At 41.4% G+C, this 25,081-nt stretch overlaps 1 protein-coding gene across 5 annotated transcripts in view; it reads right to left on the reverse strand.

The window, feature by feature from the left end:
* The window catches only part of megf11 (multiple EGF-like-domains 11), a 75,654-nt gene extending 51,000 nt beyond the window's left edge, over positions 1-24,654 (reverse strand). For all 5 annotated transcript variants that reach the window (XM_084364890.1, XM_084364889.1, XM_084364888.1 and 2 more), the window contains exons 1-5: positions 24,414-24,654; positions 8,252-8,383; positions 6,558-6,672; positions 4,696-4,797; positions 4,193-4,293 (exon numbers count right to left, since the gene is read on the reverse strand). In XM_084364890.1, coding sequence (XP_084221016.1) covers positions 4,193-4,293; positions 4,696-4,797; positions 6,558-6,664 — 310 coding nt within the window. In that variant the 5' untranslated portion in view covers positions 6,665-6,672; positions 8,252-8,383; positions 24,414-24,654. The remainder of the gene's footprint in view (positions 1-4,192; positions 4,294-4,695; positions 4,798-6,557; positions 6,673-8,251; positions 8,384-24,413) is intronic.
* Positions 24,655-25,081: the final 427 nt, after the last annotated feature.

Raw genomic sequence — 25,081 nt, forward strand, 5'->3', positions numbered from 1 at the left:
TAACAGCTGAAAGAAAATGGGCCATAAAATTGAACACTCAATATCTCCCTAATACCATCAAGGGACTAAATCTTAGCCATGGCACTCATATTCAACATCCATCTCCACTACTTGACACTTGGCTAAATGATTTTTTAGGAGATTGAGTCTTTGGTCAACATCTCTGTTTATCACATAGCTTAACTCCTCACAATGAGCTGTTATCAGCAGGCTGAGCCATGAAGGAACAAGCTGTAAATCCCTTCTAATTTGATCAGCCAGTGCTTTGTCATACAGTGGTGCTTTAATGTAGCAGGTCCAGGCACCGCAGTGTTTACTAAGTGTGCAGTTTTCTTGATCATTCATATTGAGCAACACGGCACCCGATTGATTGGGTCGGCATCAGTATGCCTGGGAGCGTGTTCACAAGAGTTGGAGGTTTGGTTCAGCCGGATAATAAAGTGACCTACGTGGAGGGGGGTTTTTTCTGCCACAGTGCCAGTTTTTTTTTTTTTTTGTGTGAAGCCAAGAAAGAAAAGTACGACAAAAATAAGCACTTAGCATGAATAAATCTGTGGCAGCCAAGGTCATCTGGCCAGCAGGGTTAAGACAGGCAGGCTCTTATCTGAGGAATGAGAAAGTCAGGCCAAAATGAAGAGAGAGAAACCCTGCCTGATGGGAATCAGCAGTAGACTATCACGGCCTGTGGAGGGATGATACATAGTCCAAGGACAGCAGAGCAGGCAGACAGACCATCGCCTGAACTGATCCAACATTTCATCCGAGTGCTCCTTCTTTTTTGTTCTTTATTTTTGTCTTGGGTTATGATCAAAAGTGCAAAAAGGGCAGCAGGACAGCATCCGTTGGGGTTTTTAAACAACAACAGCCCTGGAGCGATTTTGCTGCTCAGTGTGCAGCACTACGGAGCTCATCCTGCAGGCAGAGAGGTCAGCAGAGAGCTGGATGCGAGCCTGAACAGTGCTACTATAGATTATCACTCAATCAGGCTTCGATTAGGATCCGCTGCCTGCGGGAGAGGTGCAGCGGGAGAGGAGAAAGAGGAGTGAATCCCAAACACCCACAAGCCGGTGCTAATCGCAGAAATGCTCCAAAGGCAAAAATGGTAAACCTAGAGATTGAAAGATAATTTAGGGAAGATTTCTGAGAATCGGTGTTCTGGCAGGAAAAAACGCCTAATTACAGTAAGCCAGCGGAAAAGAAAAGGGGGCTTGAACATTTGTGCTGACGAAGGCGTGAGATTGACTACATGTAATCAATGAGTCCACCGTATGCAGAGTATTCAAACAGGAGAGGAGACGAATTCAATGTCACCACGATGAGTTGATTTCGTTTACTTTCAATCAGCAAATTCTGATCAGCGAGAACAGGGAAATGCAAATGTGTCACATCCTTTAGAGGAAAAGAAAAAAAAAAAGAAATATGGAAATGAAGTTTTGAATATGGGAGAAAGGATAAAGCGCTCCCTTCTCCTGAGATCTGAACCGGTGTACTGAAGGGATGGCATAATAAAGTAGGAGGTAGGTCTTTCATTTTAATTGAAATTCATGAATCACTCTGCTTAACTCATGTCTAAGGAATCTGTTGGAAAATTGAGTCTTTCATCTAGATAAAAGGCCAATCTAACTCATTATGCAGAGGTGTTATCAGAACAGGGAACAATGGAGCTAATTGGTGATTGTCATGCAGTGTTAATAAATTTAATATTCTTGCCCAGTCGAACTACAATCTTTAAAAACGTCTGATAAAATACATCTGTACAGTCTCTAACTGTTTTCCTCCCTGCTTTTGGAGCACGCGGCTGCAGTCAGGAACAAAAAAGACTACCACCATAATTCTGTTTGTTTATGATTTTAATAATAGTAGTGTTTTGCAGAACACTTGTAGTGAAAGTAAAGTGAGAAAAAAAACAAAAAACGTGGAACGTGGTGATAAATCAATCTAAGAGATACAGTATGCCCACAGAACACATCAAACAACTCCCTCCAAAGCTTCTTCCACATGCCTCTGTCGAGCACAGCGATGATTTTATTTTAAAACTGTGGCTTTGAAGCATTAAAAAATGCAACAAAGCCAAAATGAAATCAAAGGCACCGAATTCCTTTCTGGAGAAAAATCTCATCATCTTCCTGATCATCAAAACCCAAATGTGAAATGTGCTAGCGTATTTCTGCCTGAAACTTTATCAAGACCCAACTAATTTCAGCCGCCAAAGTCATTTTTAGAATTACACTGCACCAGTGGACAGACGAGAGTCATGCAGGAGTCATCCGGCCTAAATGCTGTGCAAAAAAAAAAAAAAAAAAAAGAGGGACTCATCGCCCTGCAGTGCCTGTCAGCCTCTGAAGATATTAGGAGCTGTTGTCATTAGCGTGTTCCCCTCACTTGCTCGTGCACAACTGTAATAATCATGCTTATTAGGGGGGAAATGAGTTCTTCACATCCTCTACATGGGCTAGTTACAGATTAAGGTAATGACTTATGACAGATCAAAGGTCACAGAATTAATAAAGACCTCTAGTCGGAAACTTCAAGCGCTAATTAAAGTGGAACAGATCAAAGTTCAACTTATCGTGGAGTGCTTTGAGAAAATGAAACAATCGTCTCCGAAAGACACGATGAAACAAGAGAACAAACAAATAAAACGCATCCCTTAAAGATAATGTTGTTGATTTGGTGTTAGAAGTATTCTCCTTTTGTGCGTTTGTGTGATAATTTTTAGTTTATTCAAGGTCTTCACATCCCCAGATTCATTTAGCCGCCTCTCATCGGAGCTAATGTGAGTGTTTATGTGCAAATACACACACACACACACCCACACACACAGGCAGGATTAAAAGGCAAACACTCTGGAAGCATCTTTTGACTTTTAATGACACAGACTTCACGGAGGAACCCACAGTAAACTAACAATACAACAAAGTGTCCTGAAATAGACAACTTGAGTTAATTTCGGGTCGATTTACTCCATACGGCCCCCCTTTTGTCACTGCATGCAAAACAGCTCGGGGAGTACAAATCTCTTAATCCTGGTAGTGAGAGTGTGAGGATTAAAAGGGGTGGAACAGCTTGCAAAGGCAGCAGAAAGAAAAACTGCCCTCTCGGCCCCGATCAACTCAGCCTCCCCACTTCACCTGAAAGAAGGTCAAAGGGGAGGCCGGCTGATCTCGCTCTCAGACAGACGCTGTATCAAAACAAAAACCTATTGTTCGTACAAAGTGAAGGGTAGATTTTAGATGCACCTCCACAATTTGCAGAATCACCTGGTTAACACCCTGGGAGGACTGTTAATGAACAAATAGCTCCATTGTCAGTCAAATGAATACATTATTGATCAATCTGTGCCTCCCTCTTCAAGAAGCCCGAGATAATCACACCGGCTCTTATTCTTTGCTGGCTGGCTTCCCGGTGCTCTGCTGCCCTGAGGCTAGTCGAGCCTAGACAAGGACAAGCTCGGCTGTGGTCAAAGAGCGTACCCACATGGCTGCAGTCACTGTATCAGCGAGTCCCTGGCGTTGTGAAAGATCTAGGAAAATATTAAAGTGTGATTCTCGTCTTATTTAAAGGGAATAAAACATTAGGTAAGGCGAGAGTATCAAAAAAACTTAACTCTCAGAAGCTATGTTCTGTCTTTATTTGGCCAACATGCAAAAATATTCAGTTTGATGTGTGTGAATAAAAATAGAAATCAATGACCATTAATGAAACAAAAAAAAAAAATTACAGTAAAGGATTGTTATCAGCATATTGCTACACTTCAGCTTTAACGGCTTCTGCTCTTTTTATGTTATTGAACTCCAGTGTGGTTTTATGGGGGGTGCAATACCTACTAAGTCTCTAACCGCGACCCTCTTGGCTCGTTAATTTTTCTCATTGTTATACAACTTCAATTAAATTACTCTTGCTGGAAGAGCAAAGCAGAGAGCAGTAGGGCTGTAAAATACTGCGCCTTCCTGTTAAATCATGCTCAATAGAAACTGAGTAAATTCACATGGATGGTGGCATGTTAACAGGGGTGGTGTGTGTGTGATTGGGAGTTCAGACCGGAGAGGGAGCGACAGAGGCATGGCCGGGCGGCTGCAGGCCACCCACGGTGACGATCAATCCTAATATTTCCTCCTTTTCACAGAATTTCCAGCAGACATAACCTGAATGCCATCACTGAGGACAAAGGAGTTCAATAAAGGATACTCACGAACACACAAGTCTCCGCTCTCAAAGTAACCAGGGCAACACTGTGAGCGGCGCCTATACATGGTCCTTACTCCCCGCCGGTAAGCCGTCTTATAGCTGATCCTGGAAAAAACAGACATGCCGAGACAGCTACGTGAGGTAAAGAGTTACCCTTTCTGAAGGGCAAGAAAACATATAGAAGGTAAAACCATGATTTTCTAGGCTTTTAGGACTAAGAATCAAAATCGAGTGAAGTTTGAGTATTACATAAAAATCAGTTTTTCGGAGACAACTCTGCTCACTTATGTAGTTGGATGCCCACAATAAACCTTAATGGAGTAATTAAAACATTTACTGTAAGATGATTACAGTCAGAGTCATCCCGGCTCTGACCACTTCACTGCCACATTAACAAGGAAATTTACTGTGGCCTTCGTGGACTTGGCTCTGAATTTGGGGACAGTAAAGGGCGAGTCACTGATGAAACAAATAAAGGAACAAATAAGGAAACTCCTCCAAACATACCTGTGCCTTGTGCATTTAAACCAGTTGAGGATGTCCGTGCATCTGGTGTAATAGATCTGGTCAAACGGATGAGCGTAGGACTCCTGGACAGTCACGGCGTAGCTGAAACACAGAGATGTAAAGACACTACTGGTGGAAAGAAGCGCTGTGCTGTAGCCCAATTTAAAAGTAGTTTTACTTCACTTGACCATTTTATTGTACTTTTTACTTCACCACATTTATCTGACATTTATAGTAACTAATAACATTTCAGATAAAGATTTTCTAAACTTTTTGGCTTGTGACCTCTTACAAAAAGCTGCTGTTAGATGGGGCCCATTGAAACGTTTTAGATATAAGCTGTAAGCTGTTAAACCAAAGAGACATTTCTCCTTAATTGGTTTCTCTTAAATTAGAAGGACAGAAGAAAAGTCCAGAAACCAATAGTTTTGGATCCATTGAACTTAACTCCTAAACTGTATAGACCTTATTCACAAAGTGGCCTTTTTCATCCACGGTGGGAAAATTGAATGGATTGAATTGGTGGGATAATGTAATATAGGTTATAGTATTTTAGGTTGCAACTTAAAACTTAGGTAATCTTACAAATCGTTGTCATTTTACAGTTTCCCAGTTGATCAGCAACTGAAAAGGTGATGGACATTCTGCCATATTTTAAGATACAACATATCTGATAACTCAGCTGACGTGATTACATCTTGTGTGTTTCACCTCCAGGTTTAGACAAATGTCCTCAAGATGTGTGTCGATATTTCTGAAGTAATATACTCCTTTGCTAATCGTATTGTATCAAACAGTACCGTTAGCTAAGACTGGTTGAATGCTAAAGTTAGCTGTTGTTAGCTGTTGTCGGTGGTCAAACTTCATGTTTTATCTTGAAATACGGTCCTCTGTCCCTCCAGATAAAACTATCCATGGTCTTGCTTATCAATCACAAAGTAGTGAAATGCTAATGAATTTTCAAATTTGCAACATTTGTAAGACCTGGAACACAACTGTATGACGACTGATCCTATCACAATAACGATATAATGTCGACATATGCCCAGCCATGCTTTGTAGTTTTACTTAAGTAGCAATTTTAATGCAAGACTATTATTGTTTACATTGTTGTGCTGCGACTTTTACTTAACTAAACGGTCTTAATACTTTCATCAGCCACAGACTCTGCTGGGAATTTAAATTGTCATGCTTGTGGGAGATGTGTGAGGGAAACACAGCTTGTGTCAACGGATACAGTCCCAAATGAAAGTAATATAATAACTTTGATATGCAAAGAAAGGACTTGAAAGGAGCTTTTAGGTGATTCATGTTAGTGATATATGCAGCCAGAGGCAGTCTGAGGATATTGGAGGACCTCAAAGCCATGAACGCAGCTCACTTAAGGAATTCATTTCGATGCCAACAAGGTGGAACCACAATCCCTAAGTACCCTCACCTTGGTCAGGCAATAATCCAGATAATATATCTTCACAGCTTTCTTTCCTCCCCTTTGCATTGAGGACAGAAATTATTCCTGCTTATTTCTCATAAGTGACACAGCCCGGCACAACTAATAATTATTCAGGTTCTATGGCTGTCGTGATTGATTGGGATGAGAGTACACTGATCAATTTGCCTGCGTATTTCATTTGAAGCTGCAACTCCTCCCATCTCTCAGAGCTTGGCGACTCGAGCCGTGCGAGATCGATACTGCTGTATGGACTCTGAGAATAGATCTGGAACTTTGGTCAGGAGCATGTGTAGCAGCAGGTACACTGAAAAAAGCTGCAGGATCGACGATGCTGTGAGCTGGTGCAGCAGATTCTCTTTAAAAACTAAAATTCAATGTGCTGTGGTAAACACAAGAAGATGATGCTCACCTCTCCCAGTGACTGCAGACATTGGGGTCATCCGGGTTCAGACACCATACACCAGTGGTCAAGCCCAGAACAAGCAGCACAGCCAGCAGGGCAACAGATGACCCCATTCTTCACTCTGAGAGAAGGACAGAGAAGAAAAATAGGTGGTTTGGCTGTTGCTTGGATCAGTTCTCATACAGGCCTACCGAGTACTGAATGTTATCTCCAGTAATTCAATCATCTTTTAGTTTAAGTCATTTTGAGATAGGATGATCAATGTACATGCACGTGTATGTTTTGACATCTCGCCAAGGATAAAAAGGTTGATACCACACTCATGTCTGCACCTGTAAAACTTGGCATAATTTCTAAAAGATGCAAGGTGTAAATTCCATTAATTCTGTTTGTGGATTTTGTTCCATCTGGACAGAGCCAGGCTAGCTGTTTCCCCCCATTTACAATCTTGATGCTAAGCTAAACTGTCTCCTGGCACTGGCGCTATATTTATCCAGAAAGTGGCGTCAGTCTTCTCGTCTAACTCTTGCCAAGATACCAAACAAGTGCATTTCCCAGATTGTCAAACTATTCCTTTGATTCTCAAACTAGAATTGAAAAGTCACATGCTGGTGCTCCTTTAACATCTTCCTTTATGCTTTTCTCCTTCAGTAAGACCTTCAAAAAGCCACATGTGCTGCGCTCAGTGAGCGGCTGCAGAGATGAAACCTCCCTGTGACAGTGACAGAGATGCTGATTTGTTTAGACCAGCAGGTTATTTCATTAGATGTATAGGCAGAGGAAGTGCGCATATGATCAAAGGACATGACAGTGATGGATTTGCCACATGTGCAGGTCTTACCTTAGCAAATCGCTTCAGAAGATAAAGGATGTACCGATGACACATGCATGACTGACACGCATATATCTCATACTTTAGGTTAATGCCTGAATGCCATTAGAGGCAACATGACTTCATATTATGTATGGTGATCTATGTGTCGACTCTGAACACTATGTGGCCTCTTGTGGATAGAAAACTACCGGATTGTTGGATTATAAACAAAAATCCCATGACAATAAATACAAGCAGGCTGACAGTGTATCTTTGTATGGCTAAAAGTGTTGCAATCATATGTGATGTGGTTTGCACGAATACATTAGACCTGCATGTGTTCCAGTGTGTTATAGGGCATGAGCTCAATATTTCTGAGTGACTGTATCCAATAACACAGGCATTTACATGTTCAGCTAATCTTCTGCATTGATAGCTGCATGTAGTTCACTCACATGTGAAAGAAAATCAATCAGACCTCCACTTCCTCTAAGTAGCAGTTCATCTGAACAGGCAGAGGTTAAAGTCATGTTCATTTCCTTAACAGGATGATTAATCAAGATACACACATGTTAAAGGGCTACAGCTGCTTTCATATCCAGGCCCTTCTCTGAAACAATCCTGTTAAATTCGACAGGGACCCTGCTTGATTGACTAGAAAGCTTTTATTGCTCCTGTGATTAGACTGACACCCTCAGTCATTTCTCTGAATGGCTCTGCTAAAGTGAAATGCCTCATAACTTGTCATGTCACATCTGTCAAACCTCAAAAGTTCTCAGTTGCAAGCCTGCGGTGGGGAGGCTGGGAGGTGAGAAAATTAGGATTATCCTGAATGAATTCTGGCAAGATAGCCAGAGCAAGCAGAGCCACGTGACCTTAAGCTCACCTAATCTTACGGCCTGTGGTCCCTGGGTGTTTTTAGTGGATGCTGAGGGGACTCTGGAAGCACAAAGTGACAGAAGTGCCGCTGTGCCCAGACACACACACTCGCTGGGAGAGGTGATGACAGGTCGAAGATCTGTGGGAGAGAAGAAAAATAATGAGCTTATGATGACACACAGAAGACACATGCTTGCTTGCTTGCTCACGCTCTCACACATGCGCGCACGAAAAACTCATAAATTTCTTATGGGATCAAGAATCTCAACAGGGGTATGGTTCACAAAAAGCGGCTCTTGAAAGGCCAATTCACTCAGCACAGCCTCCACATCCGACCACACAGTTTTCATTCCATTTTCCAGTGTCCCTCCTACCTGGTGTCCACAGACAAACTGAGTTACCCGCATGAATAAAAGCCTACATTAACTCAAGAGGGCCTGATACAATGAACTGTGTTCACACTTCAAACACCACAAGTGGCTTGTCCACAATGCGACAAGATCACGTTATCTGTACTCATTAACAAAGCCTACACAGGGGTTATTGCGATGATAATGCGGGCGTGAACAGAACATTGATGTGTACGTCACCTCTCTCACTACACTGCTCTTAATGATTCCTCCCGGAGGTCAGAGGGCGGGTTTGAGTTTCTTCTGGCCTTCATTTGCTGTGAGTTCTGAATTAAGTTGTAAACACAAAGCGCAACAAAACAATAGGGATGTTTTTGTCCTCGGCTATATAAATAATTCAACATTTTTATTTTCTATGTAAACTGTTGCCAAGGCTCAGCCGGGTGGACATTGAGACCAAGACTGAAGAATTGTTTTAAGCAGACTCATTAAGTCTATTTCTCTCACAAATAAAATCATTTAGACAGCTCTGTCTGGTAGTCAGAACTGAATTTAAATTAACCTGTTGTACAGCTGGCAGACAAATACACACACCTTTACGACAACAAGGACACACTTATAATAGCATCAACATTTGGATTACCGCATCACATTTAGAAGAAAAAAACAACTTAATTTCACTTTCACTCAACACAAACCATGATAAAAAATGTTTGCTTTTCACTAGAGCTTAATTTTGGTGACACACGTTCCAATATATGTTTTACCAGTTTTCTAATCAACTCCTAAAAGATTCAACAAAACCCAAAGACCAGGGCTTCATTTCTGCCAGGTCCTGCCGGAACAGGATGAGGGACCTCCCAGACCGGGACCGCCACACATTTGATTCGATCAAGCACCTCCTTCCTTTATTTCCCATTGAAGATTTAATATTCAATAATAATAAATCTATCCATCTAATCTACTAAAATCACTTGTTTGCCTGTTTTGAATGCATTTTAAATCAGATTTAAAAGATAGAAAGAAAAGGAAGTCAGGTGAGTGACGTCTGCAGCGTGTGAGTTTGTGCATGTCACACAAGCACTGCTGGCACGTGGTTAAAAACTTCTTAGTGTCTAAACATTGTGGCATTTGATTACGTTTATGCAGTGAAATGGTTAATACTGTAAGTGTGTAGGTGTAGTTGCACGCTGTCCACAGTACTGAAACGGAGCAGACAGATGGACAGACAGAACATGCCACTTACTTATAAATATAAATAATGTTTTAAATATGATCTTATTTGTGATGACAGCTTTAGTTTTGTTTGGTTAAAAAGCAAGCACCCACATGTTGCCCAATGTGCTCCAGGCACTGAGGATTTTTGATGTGCTCTGTGGCTTTTTTCTCTCCCCTTGACCCACCGGAGCAGCACTCTCTCTGTGTTGCGGTACCTCCGGTCAAAGATTCCTCATTTACTATCATAAATGAAGAAAAGCAACAAATCCTCACATTTAAGTAGCTGGAACCAGCGGATGTTTTGCATTTTTGCTTGAACAAATGACTGAATTAGATTAATTATCTGATCTTTTGATCAACTAATCAATTAATGAACTAATTGTAGTAGTGAACAAGAATTATTTTGGATGCCGCACCGATGTTTCAATCTCCCTTCCTCCATGAGCACCATGCAGGCAGCACACAGGTTTATTGTCCAACAACATCAAAAAGACTGCAGCTGCAAATTCTGATCTGGACTCTAATTCTCTGTCCATGTTGTCACTGTTGCACCACGTTATCACACAGAGATTCGAAGCCAAATCTTACCCTGTTGTATCTGGTCACAATCTACCTCCGCTGAGGTATTTGTGTGCAGCACAGCATGTGGCAGAAGAACAGGCTGCTGATGTTAAAAATCTGAATGTCAAGGACAAAAAACTCCCTTATATTTTCTCAAGCCTGAAAAACTCCTCGCCTTGTCCTTCAGAGTGAATTTTAACATTTGAATGTCTAAAAAGAAAAAGACAAAATCTAATCCACTTTAAATAACGGTACACCGGGTATAAGGGCACTTGTGTTCATTGTCGATTCTGCATGCAGTGAGTGTCAACAAAAAAGCACCGCATAAGACAGACAAGTCGGATCAATACGACGCTTATCATTTGGGGCTCTCCTGTCTGCCTCCTCCCTGTTTCTACCGACATCCACAAAAACAGTTTGCTTCTGATTTGACATCAAACGTGTTCACTTTACACCAAACAAAATGTTCTCCAGAGACCTTATTCTCCCTAAATGAATCTCCCTCCTGTTCCTCACCACTTTGATTACTGAGACTATGTGCAAGCCTCTCAATCGCTGCGCTGCTGCATCTTATCCTGCTGACAAACCGCTGAAATAGCATCAGAACATCTTTTAAGCTATTGATTGAGACACAAGTACAAAATACAAGAGGTAGGGGATAGTGTTATGGTGTATCTGAGGATAAGGACTTCTGTATCTTGAATGAATAAGTCTGAATCTCAGGTGTCCAACAGAAACATCGACATTAATGAGCCACAGACACCTATGTCCTCTGCGCTGCCTATCAGCAGAGACGTCTGCATGATTAAAACCATGTGTCTTCAGTGTGTGACTTATTAAAGTGCAATGCAATTAAGCACCCTGTCCCCTGGCTGACCAGCACCTGCACTCTTCCATGAATGATGCTCAGCAGGCATGACGGACTGGCACAAGTAAGAAGCTCACCTCCCATCTATAGATCCCAGCCGCTTCTTAGGCACATCTTACTGCCCTATATGCTCATTTATCAAGACTTGCTTAAGTTAATTTACATCTACATAATGGAAACCAGTCAACGGAAACATTGCTTGGTATTGCAATCTTGTCTGCAGCAGCAGAGAGAATGCCTGATCAGTTGTGGGCTTCTGTGTGGAACATGTCTTTGCACAATCAGCCTATTATCCCTCCTCTAAATTCAGGCAGAGGGCTCATATGCAATTTTTATGAGAATTCTTCTGGCTACTCAATCTGTTTTGTAATCACTACTGAAGGATTCCCGGAGCAACCTAATTTGGAGTGATCTAAAGGTTACAGGTGTAACCAGCAGCACAGAGTGCCAATGAGATAAGCCCCACCGCTGGCCATCGGTGTCTGCTGCTGAGAGCTGTGAGTCATTAAGAGTCAGGCCTCATTAGAGAGGCCATGGTGTGGCGCATCATAGACACTGCTTCCCCAAGCTTCAGCCACATACTGGAGTGTCTGATGTGTTAGAGGCCAGGAGGAGAGGACAGTGACATGTCAGGGGACCTGCTGGTTCCTGACAAACGGAGCAACAAAACAGCACAAAACTGAATCCTGCTGCTACTGACTGCAAAAACTGCTATTTAAAAAAGCCTCGGAAGGTATTTTAGGGTCACGTACCAAGTGTACGGAGTGGTGGAAAGTACTGAAGTACAATTTACAGGTATAGGTACCTTTCTTGAGTGCTTCTATTGTGAAAAAGATCATCACAAGTTCACAGAGTCTTCAAAAATGCTTCTTTTGTCCAACCAACAGTCTAAGACTCAATGAGTCTTCATTCAAAAGCAGCAAATACTTACACCAAGAAGCTGGAACTAGCAAACATTTGACATTTTTACCTGAAAAATGACTGAAATTATTGATTAATTATCAAAAAACTTGGCAGGTAATTTTCTTTTTTGATCGACGAACCAATTGGTAACACTTGTATACACTGACACTATAGTAACCATCCTAACAAACGGTAAATGCATAGTTTATTAATATCATTAATATAGTTAATAGTTATATCACTGTTGACGGACAATGAAATGCTTATAAACCATTTATTGTGCAATTGTTCGTTGGAGCTCTATAATCAGATAATATAGTTTGTAATGACAGTTCTATAGTAAACACTCAGATTAGGACCATTCTGCAGAAGGAGTACTTTAACTTTTAATGCTTTAAGTACATTTTGCTGGTGGTCTTCTGTACTTTTACTGGAATACATTTCTCAACAGACTTGTAACAGTGTTATTTACTTTTTTGTAATTGTAGGATCTATAGTAAACAGTTCTTCCACTCAGTAAAAATTTTCAACGCAACATTAAGTTGGTCGGTGCTGAGGAATCTATACATTGACTTTTCTCGGTTTCTCTTGATTCCTCATTTTATTACCCTCTTAACACTTTAAACAGACCGAACATGTGAATTGGCATCAAGTGTATTGACGCCACAAAGCCCGGGAGGGTGTTTGTAGCTGCATTTATGGGAATTTCAGTAATGCTGACAGCATGAAGTGCAGCCAAGGCAGCAATGTCTTATACCTGATCTCAGTAAAAATGCTCTCCTAGGTACTTTACTTTTTATTACACTTGACTGATTAGGAATGCCAGCTTGACATGATCCAGCTCAGGATTAACTTCACAATCTCTCAATCTCAGAGTGGACACTATGACTATAATACTGCTTAGTTATGGTTCTGGACAGGAGTAGCTGAACTCAGTTTTGAGGACGGAGCACATAGTGAGTTCACATTATTATATATAAGACAGGGGGAAAATTGCACCCAGGTTTAGCTCTGGGCTTTTGAATATGATTTTCAGAGCAGAGAGTGAGGACGTAAAGGAAGGACAGAAGTCTTTGCACATTCACATAATCAGTCAATGTGATTTATATCTTTAAATGACTCTTGGCTGATTTTTCTTGCTGATCAGATGCTGATCATGAAATAGAGCCACTTTCATCAATATCACAAAGCAATACTTTACATTTTACGATAAATCAATCATCAGATAATTATCTGGCAAATATTTTGGTAATCAATCAATTGTTCAAGTCATTTTTTCAGCTATCGGTCACTGGTCAAATCCTTTTCTATGTTTTGCATCAATGTTAAAGGTGCACTATGTCACTTTTTTAGTAACCTACATTCATGAACTGTAGGCCTTTTATGATCTTTTTGTTCTCACCCCACCATAACTAAATACAAGCCTGTTTTGCTCTAATGTTAATACAACATTATGAATATACGGCTTCAAAGTACATCTGAAACTATCAAGAGCTCTGTCTGTTTATAGGCATTTAAAAAAGTTGCCTGTTGCACCTTTACCAAAATATTGTTTGCTGGACAAAACGGGCAACCTGAAGCTCATCTTGATCATTTTTCACTATTGTCAGACAATTCTTGACATAATGATTAATTGATTAATTGAGAGGATAACCAGCAACTTAGTTACAAGTGAAAATAATAATTAGTTGCAGCTTGAGTATGTTCTGAAAAGAAACCTTAGAAATACCAGATTTGAATTTAACAAGTTTTAGTGGCATTTGAATAAATTATGGGACGGAAATTATTTAGTGGAGTTACATTTTCTTGTGTTAAGCCTTCAGATCTTCTCAACTTCTCATGTCACTCTCCAACCATTAATGAGCTTGTCACCATCCAACCCTCAGCTGACAGCACTGGTAAAGTCAGCGATTAGAGAGGATCTCAACCTTGTGGTTCTTCAGCTGCTGCGCTGGGAGATCAACAAGAAAGTGCCACAATGCAACAGCATCAACAACACAACTTTTATGATGGCGAATTCCACTCGGAGGTTGAGGCACCTGGGAAAATGCTGTGCGTCGTTTAACAGGAGCTTAATTCTGGCCACATGGTTTATTCATGTGGCGACCGCTGATATCACGACTCTCATAAATCACGCAGTGCGGCATGCTGGACGTCCACGCGCTCAGGCAGGGCTCACTAATCTCAACACCATCTTTCATCTGAATAACCTTGCCTTACCGCAGGGCAGGCCAACACTAGACACAGCCCATTGGAGGAAGGCTCCCCTCGTACTTTTATTCCTTCTTTCCGTCTGGGCACAAAGACTTTTCTGCAGCCTGTCAGAGCAGACAAACACTGTCCTGTGCGCTTCCAGGCAGGAGTCTGCCCACTCCCAACCACAGGCAATAATGAGAAATTGCTTCATGGACATCAGAGGAACTAATCTAGTCTAACGTTAGCTTTATGAATGTAGAATCAGACACACAGGGGAGAAGAGCAGCGGAGCTGGTCGAGCCATCTGTTCAGAAGCGGTTCAAAGAAAGAGCAGAAAAATCTTACACTAATGCGAGTAAACATGATCATCAAATATAGATAATAAAATAGAGCATACAGCAACTTTGCCCCCATTTTACATAGTGATTTTCAACTGTCAGAAATTATCACGTTTTCTTGTAACTAATTGGTTTTGGGTTAAAATCCAATTAACACTCACAGAATCTACAGTCATGAACATGTCACCAATTAACAGCTTTAGGCCTACATTTTCCATAAGAAAACTAATTAGTGAAACAACACCATTTAATGAACCATAACAACAATGTTCTTGATATCACATAGCTCTGCCTGCTGCTTAGAATAGTCACTATGTTTCACTCCATGCTTCTAATAACAAACCCCAGGCATCACAATGACAGCCAAATGTGCTGCAATGCCCTCTGCGCTACGTCTGTCCTCTCTCTATGGCCTGGCTCTGGCCTCCTGCCGCCTCCGGGAGGAAGCACCAGTCAGGATCCTCCTTGCACCAGTAAGGCTCTCCTTTCCCACGCAGACAATTAGCCACGCTGTGACTGATTGCGAGTAATGAGAGCTGCTGGAGAACAGTTGGACATCTTGAGACAAATTAATGTGTGAATATTAGCCCGGTGAACCTTCTGCTCTCTCCCACCAAGAGAACGAAGTACTCTTATTACTCTGCAGCTCTGGTCAAGGAAGCACGGCCATGCATGCTAATCAGCCGAGATGGTCATTGCTGTATTTTTATAAAGTTTACAGTCTCTGCAGAGAGAGGGCCAAACTCAAGCAGAGGTATGGCGTGCACAGAAAAACAAATGAAAAAAGGTGAAGGGAAGAAGGCACTGAGCAGGCAAAGTAGTGACGCTAGCTGAGCAGCTCGCCATGAAGTGCTGAAACAACAGCACGACTGCCAGGGCAATTTTACACCCCAATAGTTTCACACCTCAGCCACCAACCCCTTCCAACTCTGAACCTTGTGTCTTCTTTGTGTCTTCATTTATTTTGTGTCAGTGTCCAAGATGTGAGAAGCCAAGCAGTGAGAAACTCGTCCCAAATGTCGCAGGGTAAGCGGTGTGTGAAGCAGACAGGGGTGGGGTGGGGGGGGGAGCGAGGAAGAGAAAAGCCACTGCGCCTGGGTGCACCTTGCTTTCTGTGCAGGCAGCCTTCTGAGATCTCATAGGAGGGTCGATTTTTTTGGGGGGGACTGAAGTTTACATTAGTCTCACACCTACAGTAAGAAACCAAATATGATAGTATACTGATCACACTATACTGCAGTGTAGGAAGAGCACTCAGAACATTTTCTTACTTTAAGGTAAAGTATTATATCAAGTACACTTGAACCGACACTTAGGTATGTAATTTCTGCTGCTGAAGGTCTCTCAATGAAAACAAATAAAGGAAATGAGCAGCGTGGGATCATGGGAGTCGTTGTCTTTATTGTGGCAAGAATGGTAGTGCTGCCCAAGACCTATAAACACACTTAGTTTGTAAAATTGGTGGGGTTGCCCTTTAAATAAAATTATGGATTATGGATGGATTTGAACATTGTTGGCAAGATTTGGGACAATGTAAGTACACAACAATATGTTTAGACATATTGGAGATATTCCAAGTGAAAGTACATAAGTATTATCAGCTCAATTTAGTCAAAGTATCAAAATAAAAGTACTGGTTCTGCTTTAAAATTGCCCCCGTGAGTGATATATTCTTGCATATGACATTATTAGACTGTTCCATCCATATAACCACTATACTGTGTAGTTACTTACGTGGTATTTCCATTTCGTGGTGTCCAAAAATGCCTTTTCATTTTTATTTTCTTTTTCTAATCTTTGATTTATTGTGACATTTTGGACAACTTGGTTTGTGAAACGTATGAGAGGTGTAGTGGGGAAATGTATCTTTGATGGAGCTGCCAACAGCTCATAGAAATTTAAAACATGACGAGGATTCACAGACAGACGCAGACTGTTTTTATTTTATATGGGGGTCACCAGTCAGAAATGTTGGAACAGCCGGTTTAATATTTAAAGATGTGTCGTGTTTTTTGAGCGTGTCACAGTTGTTTTATGTAAAATCTTAGTCTGAAGCAACAAGTAAAAGCAGCTGTCAGATAAATCTAGTGCAGCAGAAAGTACAATGTGTATTTACGAAATATAATATAAACAGTAAACTACTACAGCTACATACAATACTTAAGTAAATTTACTGAATTACTTTCAACTGCTGATGTACTGTAGTTTTAATATATTAAAAATCAGTCAAATGCAGACCAAACTCTACTGCTAATTCACTGAAATATATCACATAAGAACCTTTATATATTTAAATGGGATTTCTTTTCTAATAATAACCAATTAGAAGGAAATATTAACTTTTCATTTTCAGCTAAAAGCTACATACATCTCCCAACAACCCTCTCTAGATCAATGGTTTACTCCCACTGCTGGTGTAGCACATTAACCTTCTGGATCACTAGTCAATGACTGAAAGAGGAATGACTTACCATCATGATTATTAAATCTGAAAATATGCTTCTGCAGCACGTTAAGCCCGGCCATCGTGCAACCAGGTGATCTCAATTTGGTGAAATGAGAGCTCTATCAGCCGGATTTGCATTAAAGATGTATGCCCAATTTTTGCCACCACGACCTTTTAAATGTCCTTGAATCCACTTGAGCGAAATACGCCTACTTGGTCTGAATGCATTAAAAAAAATGAACAAAAGAGAGGAGGGCTTGTGTCTCTGTTCAGCCTGCGTGATGAATGCCCGAAGACGATGTCCATTTTCATCAGTGACAGACTTAAATGAGGCCGCAGTGTAACTGATGGCGACGACCCAAAATAGACATGAATTCGGCGAAAGGCAATAGGAATTTGCTTGTACGATCATTAGGATGCTGAATATAACCACCAGGCTGAGGAAACAATGCACTGAGATGTATTCAATATAAATCCTCTGCTTGATTAGAGATTCAAGTTAAAACTCATCCTGCATGTCTATTCCTCTCTTTAAATCTACACTGTAGATTTTAAAAGTTGACTTTACTTAAAAAAGTATATTAGAATTATCGAGTGAAGTAGTAATTGGTTCACTTTGTCAGATTTTACAGTGTAGCATTTATTTGTGTTGTACAATCAAAACAGCTTAAATATCGAGCGGGCTGCAATTGACAATTATTTGTTTCATCTATAAAACATCAGAAAATGGTGAAAAATGTCAATCAGTGTTTTTGTCCACAGTCTGAAGCTATTCAGTTTAGTGGCATACGGGAATAAAGAAACCAGAAAATATTCACATTTAAGTGGCTGGAATCAGAGAATTGCAACACCACTGTCGTAAACACAAATCCCATTTGTCAGACGCAATGTAGGAGCTGACTACAAACAAAACTCATCACGTCATAACAATGTTACGTGTTGAAAACTTGTTTGTTGAAGTAAACATGTATGTACCGCTGTGATCCTACCCTCTCACTGAAGTTACATAGAGCCTAAACAAGTGATCAGGGTGCCGAGTGGCTAAGACAGAGACACCATTCACCCTGTTACAAAACACTGTACCATCAAAATGATTTTGAAGCTGCTATTTTAAGGTAAAAAAAGATTAGATTAAACTAATAGATCAATTAATCAATTAATCCTAAGTGATCCAAAATTTTGCAAACTCAAACTTGCAGAAAAATATTAGCACACAGTACAAACAATACCATCATACAGTATATATCATTATATGCTATAAACCTGTTTGAAACGGATGATATCTTGTCAGACAGGTCTGCTCTGCTTTCTATTTATAGCTTAGAGAGGGCAGAAAAATGAAAAGTGTTTTTGATTGCAGTTCTCTCCGCCATCTCAACCTACACATCCTTGTGCTGTATGTAAAAATACTCCTAAAAAAACTACAGAAACCCAACTGCAATGCTCATAGCTTTACATTTTGCTGCATTTCCTCGACACCCTCACAACATCACTCGCTTCCATTTCAGCCTCTCTATTCCATTACTCTTTCAGGTGGGACTGCCTGATGCTGGAGCCGGGGGTGCCAAGTATTTGTGCCCTGACCTCCTGCTCTCTGGACAGGTCTGAGTGCGAAAGCATCGGCTGTGAGGGGCTAGAGGAGATGGGACACTCGGACGGCCGTGTGCATTATTCATGAGTCGCCGCTGTTGAGTGGGCAGTTATTCAGCAACCAAATCCCAGATGTGGTTCAATCTGTGCTCCATTCACTGTCCTGACTGCTGGCCATTGATCACAAGCAAGGTGCGCGGGTGCTGCTGAATAAGCGCAGGGGCTTTATGTTACAGGGCTCAAAGCGCCTCACTGATAGAACAAAGATCCATCACCAGACTCTGGAAATGGGCCAGAGTTTGCTCGCTGGAACTGATCGGACAGGCTGAGAGGGGATGCATCTATAACATTTATTAAACAGGAGTAGCGCAGCATGTGGCTCAGATGTGGCAGTAATATGTTAAATGTCAAGTGTATCAGTGGAGCTGAGTGTACGCTGAGTGTGAGCATCTCTGTTGCCGAATCAAATTTCACTTCCACAGAAACCAGCTGCCCTGAGATTGTACAACCAGAAGTACACGCACACACATGCACACACAGAAACAGACAGACAGAGGAAATACTATGATGATGTCCCTCTCTGGAAGGTGCCACAGGCAAGGCATCACACTCTAATAGGCATCACACTGTTAATGGACAGTTGAGCACAGTGAATCATTTGTCCTCTTTAATCATCAATCACATATAGGAAGCCAAATGTGGCATGACCACAACTCTTCCCCTGTCTGCATTTGTCAGGGCGATGATCATCCATCATCGATCACGTTGCCGAATTACTGTGTAATATGAAACGTGCATAATAATTACCATGTCAGCTACCCCAGCCTACAGAGACATATACAGGACTGACTGTGGTACTTTGAAACTCCCACGTAACATCACGCGGCCTCAGGAGTTCACGTTCAGGTCAGCGTTTCATGCTAATGACATATTTTCTCAAGATCACTACTGAACTCGGGCGCTTCAATTTCAAATATCACGCGCCGGATTTTTCAAACACCTTTCTATTACCAATACAAAGTTCACACCCTGGGATGCAGGGAGATGTGATGTGTTTCTGTGTATTCAAAATGGCCCCGCTCTTTCATCAGAGCCAGCAGTCATCTTCTACATAACCTTTTTTTTCCTACTTTTATAAAAATGAATCATATCCATTTTGACTGATATTCTCCACATTTTAAAACACTCTTAGTGCCTCTCAGTACCTTTTTGATGCTGTCAAATTAACATTAATTATTAAATTTCAGCATGTTTCTGAGAGGACCATATTCAAATTCTCAGCTTCTGTTCAACAACCTAAGATTTCAAAAGAGAAGAAGAGCCAAAATGTGAGATGCTCACTGAATATCTTTGCTTTCTCTACAGTCTACATAACTGATGAAATCATTTTTAAAACTCCAAAGCGAGTACAACTCAACTGCAAATGTAAAGCGGTGAGTAAACCATGCGTCACGAGCATATGCCTGAGATGGAGGACGGATTTTGCTGTCTGAAGCATAATGATGAATAATAGCCTTATCAACAAAGCACAACACATCCCAACACGCTGGGATCTTATCACTGTTCATTTCCTCGGCTCATGTATTTCCTGTATCTCCGGTGGAAAACGTGTCGCGTGGTTGCCGTCACTGTAACTGACAGCCTAGTCATGTCAAAAGACTCGGGCTTTATGGCAGCGGTCCTTGCACGAGACAAGAAAAGAAAAAAAGTGGCAGGTGTAAGCAGATGCATCAGCAGTATTTGCAAAAAGTCACAAGATTCCCACAAGGGACATGCTTGTCATTAAAACAAACAAGAAAAGAACTGATGAGTGCATTAATCAGAGCGCGGCCGAGCATCGACGGTGAGCTGTAGTCCGTGGTGTTCCTCCCCAGGAGCGGTTGCACCTGAGGGAGGGGGGATTATCGCAGCTCCACACCGGAGCTCCTGTATCTGAAATCTGCCTGAGCTCATCGTTTCTGCTCCCCTCTAAGAGGCTGTGGCTGGATATCAGGCTCAGGAAATCTATTCCCCTGCAGAGCGTTGGCTGACCGACATCAATGCCGTGCATTGTCGAATTATTAATTAAATGCATGCAAGCATAATCAGATGCAGACATGGTGAGACCTTTGGGACAGCTAACATGGAATTGAAGCTGAATCTAAATTGCAGATTTCTTCTTATTTTTTCAATGCCAGCTAGCTACGCTGTTTTTAGGAACAAAATCCTGTGGCCTTAAAAATGTAGCATCACTTTGCACTTATTTAACTTTGTTGTGATGCAAAACAGGCACGCACGTCCATGACTTTTCTTTAGAGTCCAGACTCACAACAAAAGGAAACGGATGACTTGCCACGAGCCTGTGTTTTTGCTTTACACTGAAATAAAACACAATAGGCAGGTTTGCCGTATCATGTTGTGTTTTCATTCCCTCCCACAAGACGTGCAAAATGTAAATGCCACAGCTTTCACAAGTAAAGTCTAGGTCCTGCCTCCATATATTTCATTAACTTTTGTTAATGTAGTTGCCATGGCTCCAGGGTATTTGCTCAATGCTCATTGCACTTTTGCTGAAATAATAAGATCTATCAGTCAGCGCACAGCAAAAACAGCTTAATTTGCAGAATAAAGGTCATTGGAGCTGTTACTTTTGAGGGGCCTTGACAGAGAACAGTGTTCAAAAACAACAAACTCCAGAGGAAACTCTGCCTTGAAATATTACCGTACACTGAGGCGGTCACATGTTGTTGTCAAGTCTAGAACGCTGAGCTGACCCCTGTGAACTACATCCAACACACTCATTATGCTACAGTGCTGAACCGTATGTACTGCACATCCTGATATGACGCTGTTTGCACTGCCAACATCACATCTGGCCTGAGGGGGAAACCATTTCAAAGCATATGTCCTGGTGAATGTTTCCAAACCTTTTAATTCACTTGTGATTAAGAGATTATTGAGTTTGCAATGTGTCCAAACCAGCTGCTGATCAAGTGTTAATTGCATTTATTGAATAATTAAAGAATGAATTAGCGTCCTCTAAATCAAACAAGAATGTGAATTTTACTTACAGACTAATCTAATATATTTGTTCATTATGTCTAATCTGCATTGTGAATTACAATTTATATGTAAAATCAAATTCCTGCAGTGAAAAGCAATTTGTCCCTGTTTGCCAATAGAACGTGTCCTTGCAAAGGGAGAGAGCTGTCAGCCTTCCACAGCCACACTCTTTCATTAATCAGCACTAATTAAACGTATTGATTGAGCCAAACATCGGGAATTCCAGTTGAAAGGGTTTACTAGGCTGTAAAGTGCACAAAAAAAGGAAAACTACCAAATTCACAAGCCACTTATGTGCCCTTGAGGGGGGCCGCCGCTTTGGGAGAGCTCAGAAAATGAGACGAAAATGTGTCTGCTCACTTCTCATTAAATAACGTCAGAATTCATGGCGTCTCTGTGGCAAATGTCGTCCTTGGCTCTTCTGAGAGCTGAAGCCGCTGAAGCTGAACTGAGTATCAATTTGTTTTTCTGGCAGCATGACCTCTCGTCGCTGGAAAAGAAAAGTTGTATGAAATCACAGATTGAGACAACACCAGCGCTGGAGGACCACCAGATGGTATAGCTACAACAACAACATACAGATCACAAGTTTTGATGAATGGCCACTTGATTAGAGCGGAAAAATTAACTCTGAAGCTCAATGGATGTGTTAGTGACAGTGAGTGCATGATATCCACAGACTGACACTGCTGCATGTGTGTCCAATAAAAAACATTTGAACACACAGATGTTCTGCACATGCAGATACATGTTTAATAAAATTATATAGCTATCTATAAAATTTGCATAATAACAGGAAATTACTTCCTAAACACGTTAACCTGATAAATGCCACTCAAAGACGACCATGTTTAGTGAAAAGACCATCAATTATGCTGATTTTGAATTTGTCAGATAAACTAAAGGTCTAAGAAAATTGTATCCTTCTTCTTAGGTTATATAAATAATTTAAAAACATGAAGAATTAATTGTCACACAGCAGAAAAAAGGCGGTAATTTATGCTCAGTGAGGGTTGACATTTCAGACACATACAGTAGTTTTCACAGGACAGTGACAAAATAAAGAAGACGAATGTGTGGATTCAGTCTGTTTGTTTGACAGCCTGAATTACAGCAACATGGGAGTCACAAACGACAGAAACGAAATGCCCACATTTTCTGCTATTGCTGCCATGATGGCCCGTAATCACAACTGGCTTTGTTTGCCGCCGAGTGGATTTAAAATGAGTTTTGACTGCGAAAACTGATCATCTAACTTCTTAATGCAAAGGCAAACAGGAAGTGTAAGTTAAAAATGAGTTTGCATGACGTGAATTATTTATTTGTGCACGCTGTGTTTGTGCAGTTATGAGGGGGGAAAGAATGAAGGATGTTACGGTTGTGAAGTGATTAAAGACTGTGAATGTGCAGCCATGACATCAGTTCCCCCCTCCAAAAAAAAACAAAAAAACAATTAAGGCCATCAGGGAGAATAATGAAGAAGCAAATCGAAATTTTTGCAATTGTGTCAGATTCAGGGTCAGAGCAGAACCTGCACTGCTGTAGTGTCAAGGTACATTTATGATAAATGACTTTATGACAAATTGCTCTAATGCGGGGAACCCATGCAGAGCGTGGGATACAATGTATGCAGCTCCAGCAGGGCAAAACAACAGGATCTGCTCCAGTGTGTGTCTCTTTGTGTGTGTGTGCGTGCGTGTGCATGTACACGCACCTGCCATTGACTTGATAGGAATCATTGATTTAACAAAAGCCTTCTCGGTCTGTTTATTTCTCCACAAAGGAAATCAGCAGCAGTAATGATTTCATTATTAAACCATGGTGCAGATCTGCTCATTGACTAATAGACTAATGCAAGTTTAATCAGCTGCTTTAGCTTGCACTCTGTTGCCATCTAGTGGCTCAAAAGGGGACACGACACACTGCGTGTTGATGCTCAACCTGGACTGAATCACAAATGCTCATCACAGCTGTTGGATTCACTCCTCAGCCTTGACTTTGAAGGACGCTAAATCATCTTAAATCCTCGTTGAGAAATTAAATCTCGAGCTGAGGGGGACTTTGCTCTGGCGCGTCACTTAAATCAATGAATCCACCAAGAAAATAAAAAGATGATCAGCTCAGTCACCAATGGAAACTTCAAACCGGCTGCTCACGCGTCCTCTCACACACTTATTAGCATTCGCTGCATTACAAAAGCCTTTTTACATCCCTGTGCCTTCAAACTAACAGTTTTCCTGGCAGCTGCGAGGCATGAGGAATAAAAGAAAAAACAAAAAAAACAAAACAATACATGTCTGCAGTCTGCGGGATGATACAGCCCTTTTCTTTGGCACAGCACGCACATTTCCACGGGATAGACTCGCCAATAGCCTAATTAAATAGAAAGCACAATTTGTCACATCAAGCAGCCAACAGCAGCAGCTTTCCAAACGCCAGAAGACTGCGCCCCCAAGTTACAACACAAACACACACACACACACACACACACACACACACAGGCGAACAAAAATATGTTTATCTCCTCTGACAAACATCTGCAAAGCTGTTTAATCACCACAATCACAGTCGATGGTTGTTCACACGCGCCGCATCGTTAGCGGCGATTAAATCAAGCCCCCTTCTGTCTCTTGACGCGAAAATGCCTCTGAACTCACCCGCCAGGAAGGACTTGAGACGTAAAGTTAGCGCCCCTCAGCAAAAGCACAATTCAGCGGGTCCACCGCGGTCTTCCATCTTTGATATCAGCGTGAGAAAACTAAAAAAAAAAAAAGAAAAAGAAAGAAGAAAAAAGGGAAAACAGTCAGGTGTTTGGAGCAGGTAGTTTTGTGGAGTTCACGCTTCAACACAGAGCGACGCGCAGGAGTCAGGTGTAGTGAGAGGAGCCCGCCGCTGCTTCCTCCCTCTCTCCTCTCTCCTCTACTTCACTGGGTGAAGCGCGGCCCACTTTAAACTCTGGTGACGTCATGGGCGCTGATGCTGATGCTGCAACCCCTCACACACACACACACACACACACACACACATACCTCTTCCCCATCACCATCAATCCCCCCCCCACACACACACACACAAACACACACAAGGTCTTCTCCTTAAACATTATCCCATCTCCAATAACAACTTGTCAAGACACCTTGAACAGGTATGCAACCTGTTAAGGGTGACAAAAAAAATCCCAAGACAGACACTCTTTCCCTTGGAGTGTCTTGTCTGCTTGCCATACACAGCTGCCACATACAAAATTATATGAGGTGAAAATGTAAATTAAATTGCCCGGAAAGACATAATTATCATAATCAGCTCCTATATACTTCTGCAAGGG

This window comes from Pagrus pagrus, assembly GCF_965226575.1.
Source record: "Pagrus pagrus genome assembly, chromosome: 10".
In the NCBI taxonomy this organism is placed as follows: Eukaryota; Metazoa; Chordata; class Actinopteri; order Spariformes; family Sparidae; genus Pagrus; species Pagrus pagrus.